Raw genomic sequence first — 13222 nt, forward strand, 5'->3', positions numbered from 1 at the left:
ACAAATAGGGTGTATACTGCTCGGGTGATGGGTGCACCAAAATCTCACAAATCACCACTAAAGAACTTACTCATATAACCAAATACCACCTATACCCCAGTAACTTATGGAAAAATAAAAATAAAGAAATTAATAATAAGGGTTTATACTACCTACTCCCGCCAAAACATGACTATTATACTGTATAATATAGCAGACATCTAAAATACAATCTTACCTGAGAATTTTCATCTAAGTTTTCCAATTTTTTTATTTTTTGTTTTACTTGAGCTATAGTCCCTGTTACATCAGCCAGTTCTGCTTGTTGGTTTAATAGAAATTCAACTTCAGTCACAAGCTAAAAATAGGAAACAAAGAGGTTTTAAAAACATAAAATTTATCCCCTTATGATCAAGTTTTATACAAAATGCTTTTAAACAAAAATATTGACGTGGAGAAATTACAAATATAAAAAAATTTGGTTATTTTATTCACAGAAATAGCTATAATCTGTTAAAATTTAACCTCATAGATATCAATGTGTACTCATGATGTATAAAAGATCACCATGTACATGTGTAGGTTCGTATATGAGGACATGTATTTGCATAAATGTATACGTGTGAGGTATGTATAGGTATATATACATTTGTGTGTGTGTGTGTGTATATATATATATATATATATATATATAGCAAATATCTAAAACAAAATCTTACCTGAGAATTTTCATCTAAGTGTTTTTTTCATCATTCCCCAGCTCTCTGGTGAATTATCCTAAAAGCAAAAGCCCTCCAGAAGTAATAAGCACATCTCCCACCCAGACCTTGGTCTTTAATACCATTTCCCAGAAAAAGAAACCAGGGCTCCTCAAGGAAATAACTGATTCCAGGGTTGAGGCAGAATAGGTACAAGATGAACTTGGAATATATTTTTATGCCAGAAAGTAAGAAAGTGATTTATTCAAATGTTGGAGTATGTCACAAGGACACAGCAGCAGTTTGAAACACCAAAATAGTCAAGAACACTAATAAATTATAAACCATCAAAAAACTAGGAATCAGAAAAGAAGTCAAATCATCTTTCTTTGCTGACAACATGATTCTATACCTAGAAAACACTAAAGACTACCAAAAGGCTCCTAGAATTGATAAACAACTTCAGGAAAGTTTTACGATACAAAATCAATGTACAAAAATCAGTAGCATTTCTATACACCAATAATATTCAAGCTGAAAGCCAAATCAAGAATGCAATTTCATTTACAATGACCACAAAAAGAATAAAATACCCAGTAATACATGTAGCCCAAGGAGAAGAAAAATCTCTATAAGGAGACCTACAAAACACTGCTGAAATAGATCATACATGACACAAACAAATGGAGAAAACATTCCATGCTCATAGATTTGAAGAATCACTATCATTCAAATGGCCATACTGTCCAAAATAATCTGCCAATTCAATGTTATTCCTATCAAACTACCAACAGCCTTTTTCACAGAATTAGAAAAACTATTCTAAAATTCATATGGAACCACAAAAGAGCTCAAATAGCCAAAGCAATCATAAGCAAAAAGAACAAAGCCAGAAATAACATATTACCCGACATCAAACTATACCAAAACAACATAGTCCTGGTACAAAAACAGACACTTAGACCAATGGAACAGAATAGAGAACCCAGAAATAAAGCCACGCATCTACAACCATCAGATCTTTTACCAAATCAACGAAAATAATCAAAGGGGAAAGGACTCCCTATTCAACAAATGGTGCTGAGATAGCTGACTAACCATATAAAGAAGAGTGAAACTGGACCCCTACGTTTCACCATATATAACAATTAACTAAGGATGGATTAAAGATCTAAATGCAAGACCTCAATATATAAGAATCTTGGGAGAAAAGCTAGGAAACGCTAATCTGGACATTGGCCTTGGGAAAGAATTTATGACTAAAATTTCAAAAGCAATTTCAACAAATACAAAAATTGATACATGGGACCTAATTAAACTAAAGAGCTTCTGCATAACCAAAGAAGCTATCAACAGAGTAAACAGACAACCTACAGAATGGGAGAAAATATTCACAAACTATGCATCTGACAAAAATCTAATATCCAGAATCTGTAAGGAACTTAAACAATTCAACAAGCAAAAACCTAATAACTCTCAAAACACAGATATAGATCAATGGAACAGAACAGAGCACTCAGAAATAATGCCGCATATCTACAACCATCTGATCTTTGACAAACCTGACAAAAACAAGCAATGGGGAAAGGATTCCCTATTTAATAAATGGTGCTGGGAAAACTGGCTAGCCATATGTAGAAAGCTGAAACTGGATCCCTTCCTTACATCTTATACAAAAACTAATTCAAGATGGATTAAAGACTTAAATGTTACACCTAAAACCATAAAAACCCTAGAAGAAAACCTAGGCAATACCATTCAGGACATAGGCATGGGCAAAGACTTCATGTCTAAAACACCGAAAGCAATGGCAACAAAAGCCAAAATTGACAAATGGGATCTAATTAAACTAAAGAGCTTCTGCACAGCAAAAGAAACTATCATCAGAGTGAACAGGCAACCTACAGAATGGGAGAAAATTTTTGCAACCTACTCATCTGACAAAGGGCTAATGTCCAGAATCCACAATGAACTCAAACAAATTTACAAGAAAAAAACAAACAACCCCATCAAAAAGTGGGTGAAGGATATGAACAGACACTTCTCAAAAGAAGACATTTATGCAGCCAAAAAATGCATGAAAAAATGCTCCTCATCACTGGCCATCAGAGAAATGCAAATCAAAACCACAATGAGATACCATCTCACGCCAGTTAGAATGGCGATCATTAAAAAGTCGGGAAACAACAGGTGCTGGAGGGGATGTGGAGAAATAGGAACACTTTTACATTATTGGTGGGACTGTAAACTAGTTCAACCATTGTGGAAGTCAGTGTGGCGATTCCTCAGGGATCTAGAACTAGAAATACCATTTGACCCAGCCATCCCATTACTGGGTATATACCCAAAGGATTATAAATCCTGCTGCTATAAAGACACATGCACACGTATGTTTATTGTGGCACTATTCACAATAGCAAAGACTTGGAACCAACCCAAATGTCCAACAACGATAGACTGGATTAAGAAAATGTGGCACATATACACCATGGAATACTATGCAGCCATAAAAAATGATGAGTTCATGCCCTTTGTAGGGACATGGATGAAGCTAGAAACCATCATTCTCAGCAAACTATCGCAAGGACAAAAAAACCAAACACCGCATGTTCTCACTCATAGGTGGGAATTGAACAATGAGAACACATGGACACAGAAAGGGGAACATCACACTCTGGGGCCTGTTGTGGGGTGGGGGGCGAGGGGAGGGATAGCATTAGGAGATATACCTAATGCTAAATGACGAGTTAATAGGTGCAGCACACCAACATGGCACATGTATACATATGTAACAAACCTGCACATTGTACTCATGTACCCTAAAACTTAAAGTATAATAATAATAAAATTTTAAAAACTAATAACTCCATTAAAAAGTGAGCAGAGGACATGAACAGATACTTCTCAAAAGGAGACATACAAATTGGCAACAAACATGAGAAAATGCTCAATATCACTAATCATCAGAGAAATGCAAATCAAATGAGATAACATATCACATCAGTCAGAATGGCTATTATTAAAGAGACAAAAAGGAACAGATGCTGGTGAGGCTATGGAGAGAAGGGAACGCTGATACACTGTTGGTGGGAAAGTAAATTAGTTCAGCCACTGTGGAAGGCATCTTGAATATTTAAGAACTTAAGACAGAACTACCATTTGACCCAGCAATCCCATTACTGAGTATATACCCAATGGAAAATAAATCATTCTATCAAAAAGGCAATGCAATTGTATGTTCACTGCCGCACTATTCGCAATAGCAAAGACTTGGAATCAACCCAGGTGCCCATCAATGATGGACTGGATAAAGAAAATGTGGTACAAATACATCATGGAATACTATGCAGCCATAAAAAAACAAAATCATGTCTTTTGCAGCAACATGATGCAGCTGGAGGCCATTATCCTAAGCAAACTAACACAGAGACTGAAAACCAAACACAGTATGTTGTCACTTATAAGTGGAAGTTAAGCATTGGTTACACATAGACATAAAGACAGAACAATAAATGCTGGAGACTACCAAAAGGGGGAAGAGGAGGAAGGCAGGGGCTTAAAAACTAACTATTGGATCTTATGCTCACTACCTGAGTAACGGCATCATTCACACCTCAAATCTCAGCATCACACAGTATACCCATGTAACAAACGTGCATGTGTATGCCCTGAATCTAAAATAAAAGTTGAAAGTTTTAAAAACCAATAAGTAAAAATCTTTGAATCAAATAAAGAAATAAATGGAGAGAAGGGAAGGCTCTTGCTTCAGTAGAATGCCTAGTGTGGACTGATAAATGTGGACTGGACATGGGGGTTGAAAATAATCATTATTTTGCAACCATCACAGCAAAGATTTGTCCAGGCAAACATCATCAGTTGATGCTAAATTTACGGGGAAATTTTTATGAGAAGCAGGATATTTGCATAACCTTAAATTTTCTCCCCACACATTTCCTACTAGTTAGAAGGGGAGTAAAAGTAGCTTTACAGTGGAGAAATTCAACAACATCCTGCATAGGTAATCAGAATCCACATCAACAATAAGAGGGAGGTAGGCTTCATTCACCTGCAGATATGATTCCTTAAGAAGGACACTTCACTAATGTGGTATTCTAGCTGGTCATATATACTAAATAGAATCATGAGAAGATGTCCAACAAACTCCAAATGAAGAAAAATGCATTTCAAAAGGGACTATGGCTGGGCATGAGTCCTTATAGCTCATGCCTGGAATCCCAGCACTTTGGGAGGCTGAGGCGGGAGGATTGTTTGAGCCTAGGAGTTGCAGACCAGCCTGGGCAACACAGTGAGACCCCATCCCTACAAAAATTAAAAAGTTAGCCAGGCATGGTGGTGCATACCTGTAGTCCCAGCTACTTGGGAGGCTGAGGGGGGAGGATGGCTTAAACCCAGGAGTTTGAGGCTACAGTAGCTATGATTGTGTCACTGTACTCCAGCCTGGGAGACAGAACTGTCTCAAAAAAAAAAAAAAGGACTATATTCTTCAAAATGTCAGAGTTATAAAAGACAAAGAAAGGCTGTGGAAATGTTCTAGATTCAAGGGCACTAAAGACACAAGACAACTTAATGCAAGACTGGACCCTATATAGGATCCAATTCTGAAGGAAAAATAAATGCTATAAAAGACTTGACTGAGTCAACTGACAAAATTGAAATACCAATGGTAGATTATATAAAAGTATTGCATTGTTAAATGTACTGAATCTGATAACTGCACTATGGTTATATAACAGAATATCCCTATTACCAGAAAAAATGGAAGCATTTAGGGGGAAAGGGCCATCATGTGTGCAACTTACACTCAAATGGGTCAGAAAATATATTATTTGTCAGATCAGAAAAAAATATTATCTGTATACATATGAGGGAGGGAATAAAAATAATAGAGCAAATGGAGTAAAATATTGTCATTAAGTTAATCTGGGAAGAAGGTATATGGGTATTTTTATTTTTCTTATATTTGCCATTTTTCTGTAAGTTTATGTTTCTACGTGTTTTTTAAAAAAGTCATGTTTCTAGACATACAGAACTTGTCGACATGTCACTATGAGATACACCATGTCAGTGAGATTGTAATCTAAGACAAACAACAATATTGATTAAAGACAGGAATTAATGACTTGGGGAAACAGAACATAACCACAGGACAAGAATTTGGTATGGATGCAAATTAATATGTAAGTATAAGCATAATGGGTATGTTCAGGAAAAGTGCTATTTTCTGTGTATTCAGTTGGAGATGAGGGAGAAACACAAATACCTAGAAGGACCAAGAGCAACTTGACCTATTCTTTCTTTAGGGAAGGTTTCATGCAGAACATTTCAAAAGATGTTTGAATCAAAGGAGAGAAAACGCTAGTGGTAACTGAGCCCCGCGTCCAGAGTACAGTGCTCCTCCGAAACCTAACTCTGATGAGCAAGTGAAATACAAAGCAAGTAAGCCATTCATGGGCAGAAAACAAGCTGGGCACATGCAAGAGGAACAAGTAAGTTTTCCTTGGATCCTCTGGTGAAGTATATACTGTGAGAGAGACTGTGATAAGGTTGAACATGACCGCAAAAGGAAAAGAAACTAAATCTATGCATCTTGACCATATATGATGGATTTTCCAGGAAGGTCCAATTGGAATGTATTTTTAATTATTTATTAAACTTATTTAATTTCATCTCTCAGGCTTTTCACAGGAATAAACTCCTGGATCAGAAATAAAAGCTTGTTAGGTCTTATTAAATATGGTCAGCATAGGTACATGGGATTTAAAAACCAAGAAGGAAGTTGGTATTATTCCCTTGGAAAGCTACCTCATAACCTTGAATACCCTTTAGATCTAAGATAAATTTGAATAACAAACCTCAAAGTAGAGAGTAACTTTGTCCCTGTCATATATATTGGCAGTTTGATACTTTCTCAAAGGAAATGAGTAAGCTGAAAAAGTAGAAGTCTCAGAATTTTAGTAGAGATTTTCTTCAGTCTAAGCCAAGGTTCATTTACATTTGCCTCCTTTTTTTTCTTTGTAGGTATAAATGGGCATCTTGCAAGGCAGGACTTCTCATGATTAAGGAGTAAAAACCTCTGGTGTAATGAAAAAAGGTATACAAAGAAATGTTTTAACTGACCTGTTGAAAATCCTCCTCAAACTTCCATAGTTGCAGATACTGCTCCATTTTTAATTGATGTTTTTCCCAAAATCCATCAAAAGCTGTTTCCATATCATGTACTTGAGTCAGCAACCTTAAGAAAGAAAACTCCAATAAATTCCTAAAAGCAAGTATCTGTTTTGTAAGTATGTAGATAAGTGTGGTCTGGACATTAAGAATTATAGGCAAAGTCATAGCCCATGACACTTGGTTCTACCTATAGAGACAACCAATGTCCACAGAATCTCTTCTACAAGCAAAATCATCTCTGTAGGACAACCTAGAAATAAGTTCTCAGATTTCCAGAGGTCCAGGAATACTTTAACACTTAACATATTGCAGCAAAAATGTATAATTTCCTTTCAAAAATATAAAATAAGTAACTCTAAACCAAAAAGAGAGTACTCACTTATTAATAGTTTGCCAGTCACCACTTATTTGCCGATGACATTCTAGTCTTGAACTGACAGCTCCTTCAGTGTCAGGCACTTCCAGATTTGTTAGCAGAATTTTTCCTTCTTTGGTTACAGCTGTAATATCATTCTGTCCAAAGACACAAAAGGAGTATCACCTAATTAGTAATCCAACCTGAATGATGTGATGGGAAGGGAGCATACAACTATGGCATGAAGAATCGAAACAGTTAATTCTAGAATGGCCTTTGCTTTCATAGCTCTCTGAAAATTCACAAAATTTCAAAATCTCAGTGCCACAAAATCTAAAAGCTGTGAAGATCCAAGAAGCCCTTGCCTTAGAGATGGATGTTGCAATTAATGTTTTTATAAGATCATCATGGGCAGAAGTACCATGTGCTGTATTTGTAGCCTCCTTCTCTAACTGGTAGAAAGTTCCAATCCAGTCCATCCTATTCTGCTAATATTTTATTTTTATTTACTTTTTTAGAGATGGGATCTTGCTATGTTGCCCAGGCTGGACACAAACTCCTGGGCTCAAGCAATTCTCCTGCCTCAGGCTCCCGCATAGCAGGGACAACAAATATGTACCACTGCACCTGGCACTGTTCTGCTAACACTTTTAATGAGCTCAAATAAAGCAGTAGTAGCACAATAAAAACCACCACAGTAGAAAGCATACAATTGCAAATAATACTTAATGCATATTCAGATACAGTTAAATGCCTTTGCTACTAATCCTTAATTGTTACCAATCACTCCCTGCCTTAAGTCTTATTTTACTTCACATTTAGGTTTAATTAACTCATCAAGAAGTATATGCCTCTATTCAGAAGGGCTTAACCTCAGTGGGTGGTGTAACAATATAGACCTTTCTCAGACATCTAAGAGTGATTTAAGATTTCTTTCAGGTGGTCCAAGAGTCCCTTGAAATTGTAAGCAAAAGTTTTGGTGTACATTTATTCTGAGGACAGATTCCATGACACCATCACCAATATGGGTAATGATATCAACATTAAAAGCCAATATTTACGAAGTACCAACTATATACGGAACATTGTTATACATAGATCAGTTTCTTTGCCTCATTTCATCTTCACAGCAATCCTACCAGGTATGATGCATCATCATCATCACCAACCTCACTGTAAAGATACAGAAACTGCAACTCAGAAAAGGTAAGCAAATTGCCTGACAACATGCAGTTTGTGAAAAACAGAGCTTTCTTTCCTTGGACAGAGCTTTGTTTTTAGATTGTGATTCAAAAGGTCAGTTTCTTGCAAATCAAACCACAATGAGATACCATCTCACACCAGTCATAATGACTATTATTAAAAAGACAAAAAATAACAGATGCTGGAGAGGCTACAGAGAAAAGGGAACACTGACACATACTTGTTGGGGATGTAAATTAGTTCAGTCACTGTGGAAAGCAGTCTGGAGATTTCTCAAAGAGCTTAAAACAGAATACCATTCAACCCAGCATTGCCATTACTGGGTTTATACCCAAAGGAAAATAAATTGTTCTACCAAAAGACACATGCACTCATACGTCATTGCAGCACTATTCACAACAGCAGAAACATGGAATCAACCTAGGTGCCCATCAATGGTGGACTGTATAAAGAAAATGTGGTACATATACACCATGGAATACTATACAGTCATAAAAAAGAACGAGATCATGTCCTCTGCAGCAACATGGATGCAGCTGTAGGCCATTATCCTAAGCAAATTAATGCAAGAACAGGAAACCAAATACTGCATGTTCTCACAAGTGGGAGCTAAACATTAGGTACACATGGACATAAAGATGGGAACAATAGACAGTGGGGACTACTAGAGGAAGGAGGGTGGGAGGAGGCAGAGTGTTGAAAAACTACCTATCTGGTACTATGCTCACTACCTGGGTGACAGGATCATTCGTACACCAAACCTCAGCATCCCACAATTTATCCATGTAACAAACCTGCACATGTACCCTCTGGACCTAAAATAAAAGTTGGAAAAAATTCAGTTTATCTTTTTAATTTAAACACATATCTCTATATACAGCTTTAATCTTCTAATGCACACAGTATGTCTATTATCAGATGAGAGAGACAAGTTATATGAATGCCCAGTGCTTGTTCAGATTATTCTTAAACTTTCTGAAGAAAGTGGATCCAAAAAATACTTGCTGATTATCTGAATTGCACTTCAGAATCCTTCACAAAACAACACTCCACAAAGACCTGGATAGGAGAGCACAAACAATTTGCAACCCCTGGTCTACTGTGGGAAACATCAAGACCTAGTATTCTGCAGAGAAGAGAACTTACAATCAATTGAGCAATGTTAGCCTTGGTCACAATGCTAGCTCACAGCAGAGATGGGACTAGAAACTCGGCCTCCTGACTCCTCATCAAAAATAAAAAATACAGCCGTGCATCACTTAATGTTGGGGATATGTTCTGAGAAATGCATTGTTAGGCGATTTCATCATTTTGTGAACATCACAGAGTGCATTTACACAAACCTAGATGGATAGCCTACTGGACACCTAGGCTACAGGGTATAGCCTATTGCTCCTAAGCTACAAACCTGTACAGCATGTTACTGTACTGTATACTGTAGGCAGTTGTAGGCATACTGTAGGCAGTTGTAACACAACGGTATACGTTTGTGTATCTAAACATGTCTAAACATAGAAAAGGTACAGTAAAAATATGGTATAATCATATGGGACTACTGTCATATATGTGGTTCATCATTGATCAAAACAACCTTATGCAGTACATGACTGCACATAGTAAAACAAAAGACTATATTTCTTTTTCTGCAGCATTTATAAGATGTTTTTAAATAACTTCTCAAATTAATGCACCATTTACGGAGGGGACACTTAGGTCTAACATATCCAGGACAGTCTTCTCTTATAAAGTATAATTTTTTTAGTTTTTAAATATATTACATAAATGTCTTTTATCTCCCCTTATGCAACAGTCAGTGTAAAATGGAGATAATAAACACCTCTCTAGATAAAGACCATGGAAATCTTTTGTTTGTCAACTCTATCAGACATACCTTCAACAGATGATACCTTTCAGCACGAATTGCCAGAATTTCTTCTATTGAGGGAATATCATCTGGTAGTTCTGTCTCAGCCAGTTCAGTTCCAAAGGACTGTAACATCTGAGCCATTTCTTTCACTGTGAGGGCAAAATTTTCTATAGCCTGCAAAGAGCCGGTGATTACTTTAATTATATGGTCACTCTGTGAGCATATCAAAAACTGGATCAGTAAGTGTATTTGTTTTTATTGGGGGTATAACGGCAAACACATATACTATGAACTCTCCTCTGCTAGAGAAATATGGCATTGCTCTTGGCAATCAACTGTAACTCTTCATCTAAAACTCTAAGAAACTGAAGGAAGATTAAGAGTCTTCCTGAATATCTTTTATCCAAATTTCTTGACTTATTTCTTGGACACTAATGAAAACTATTTCTTAAAGATGCCATGTATTGAGTAGTTTGTTTTATTTTCTTGAAAATTACAGCATTTTCCTTATTCTATAAACTCTCCAATTGGCAAAATTGCCTTATAATAACCTTACTTCTGAAGAGAGATGAGAACAGTAAAGTCACTTTATATTTGTTTATTATCATTTGTGAATAAGCATTAGCATTCCAAACAAGGTGATAATTGAAGGAAACGGGGGAAAAACTAGTCACAACAACTCATTTCAGGTACTATAGAATATTTGGAATGGTGGCCCCAAAGCCTTTGTTGCCATAAAATGGTAAGTACGGTTTTGTTGTTTCTTTTGTTTCTAAAATCAATTACTCTGAGAAAGAAGGGCAAAATGTAGAGACCATATGACCATCTGTTAACCATGCATATCAAAATATTTGCTTGTTTATTTACAGCATTACAGGTTATTAAAGGCTAGGCATTGCTAATTTTGGCAATACATCTTCATGTGAATGAATGAATTGTTGAATGAATGCATTGTTAAATGAATTAATGAATGAAATGTTGAGTGAAGAACAAGTATGAGGAAAATGGAATCCTAATTTAATGGGACATCATTAATTTCTTCAGAAGGGTTCCCCTATCTCTGGGATTAGAAGTCAAGATACTTATATACCACAGACATACTTGGGAGGTGCAGGGCCCTTGCCTATTTGTAAATTTCTAAAACAGAAGTACACTCTTTGCTACAAATCTAAATGCCTCAGAAGCATCACTAGAATAATGAGATTAATAATACTATTTGCACTTATTGACGGTTTGCCATATGCTAGGCACTGTGTAAAACATTTTACTTTTGCTATCTCATTTAGTCTTTTTAAGATCCCTGTGAGGTAAGGTATTATTAGTCCCATTTTACAGTTAGGAAAACTAAGACTCAGAGAGGTTATGTATATTGACCAAGGTCATATAACTAAAAATCAGCAGGGCCAGGATTTGAATCCAAACTCTTCATTTCTTCAAGTTACTATATAGCCACAGGAGGGGATGGGCAGAGTATGATCTCCTTATTCCCTAGGATTCTCCTTCAATTGCCATCCTCAGTGACTGCTCATCATTTCTAGATATTGCCTATGGAAGAAAATCAAGATGTTGAATTTATATGTATGTTAAAAATGAGGGCCCAGAAAGCTGGGGTTTTTTTGTTTTGTTTTGTTTTGTTTTTTCAAATAGGAAAGAATTCTAGAACTAGATTTAAAGGCTAACATGAAGAACTATAGGCTCTACAGTAAGGGCAAAGACAACATACATTTCTGAAGATGATCCATTCACTGTGGCAGTACTGCAAGGTGCCGCCTAACTCAGGGGTTAATTGCTTGTCATCAATGTATGTCAGCAAATCACTAACTGAGCTCAGCATAACAACCTATATAAATAAGCAAAAAAGATAATGTTAACTGCCCTTCATGCCATCCCTCCATTAAACTGTAAAATGAACTTTGGCATACATTTAGCAGAAAGTTACCTCTGATAAATGGTTTTAACAGTTCTCTCCTGTACATGCCCCCATACATGTATGCGCTACCTTCTTCAGATAATAACAGTTTCTATTTACAAAACATTTTCTGTAAAGCTAAATCAATCTCCACAGAAACCAAAACGCCTAATTTTCCTCCATCTAAAAGTTTGCATTGTTAATGGTCCAGCTTCTAAAAGAATGCTATGCTCACAACAAAGAAAAGGACTTTATGTAGTAAGTTATAATTTATCAGGAGGGGCTGACCTTTTCAAAAGTATCAAAATTTATGAGCACCCTATTCCTAACCTTAAAAACATACAAAAATATTTTTAAAAAGTCATGGTACTCTGGACTAGCTCAGGATGTAAGTTCACGGGAGTTCAAATACATAAAACATACACTCAATTTTACTAAAAATAAAATTTCCTGCTTATATACACATACACGCACATACATATACACACATGCACACATACATATATACACATATATATAACATATATGACATATATTTTTTGCAAAAGTAATTGCTTTGTTATAAATTGATGAATCGATTTCTTTTTCAAATGGTAGAAGTGAAAGACTTTTGGGCATTTCAAATGTATACTTTTAAAAGACAAATTTTAATTTTTTTCTTTTAAATGACACATGGGCACATGTAAAATATAAACAGCATGGTACAGGTCTTCATGAGAATTAGAGGAACAAAACATTTAAATAATATACTCTTACTGGTAATTTAAGCATAAAATCCTCCTGACTAAACCAAAATCCAATGTCTGTGAACGTTCGTTGAAGAAAGCTGGTAGGACGTAAAACCAAAACCAAGTGCAAGTTCCCAGGGAAGGAAGCCTGTAGAAAGAAAGAACAAAAGAAATTGGAAAAAAAAATTGTCAACACACACTCAACTGAGCACATATCAGAAACTATGTAACTGAAGGAAACAAATTTTAAATTCATAAAAGCCAGTAAAAGGCCAACACTTTACAAATGGATAT

At 36.0% G+C, this 13222-nt stretch overlaps 1 protein-coding gene across 14 annotated transcripts in view; it reads right to left on the reverse strand.

Moving 5' to 3' along the window:
* Nucleotides 1-13222, reverse strand: part of MCF2 (MCF.2 cell line derived transforming sequence) — a 128445-nt gene that overhangs the window by 38019 nt on the left and 77204 nt on the right. For 11 of the 14 annotated variants that reach the window (XM_016944298.3, XM_063804652.1, XM_016944305.3 and 8 more), the window contains 6 exons: nt 12957-13076; nt 12015-12131; nt 10316-10465; nt 7246-7379; nt 6816-6930; nt 218-337 (listed from right to left, as the gene is read on the reverse strand). In XM_016944298.3, coding sequence (XP_016799787.1) covers nt 218-337; nt 6816-6930; nt 7246-7379; nt 10316-10465; nt 12015-12131; nt 12957-13076 — 756 coding nt within the window. The remainder of the gene's footprint in view (nt 1-217; nt 338-6815; nt 6931-7245; nt 7380-10315; nt 10466-12014; nt 12132-12956; nt 13077-13222) is intronic. The other 3 variants (XM_016944306.3, XM_016944300.3, XM_016944295.3) reach the window with 1 other exon arrangement.

This window comes from Pan troglodytes, chromosome X (genome assembly GCF_028858775.2).
Source record: "Pan troglodytes isolate AG18354 chromosome X, NHGRI_mPanTro3-v2.0_pri, whole genome shotgun sequence".
NCBI classification, from domain to species: Eukaryota; Metazoa; Chordata; class Mammalia; order Primates; family Hominidae; genus Pan; species Pan troglodytes.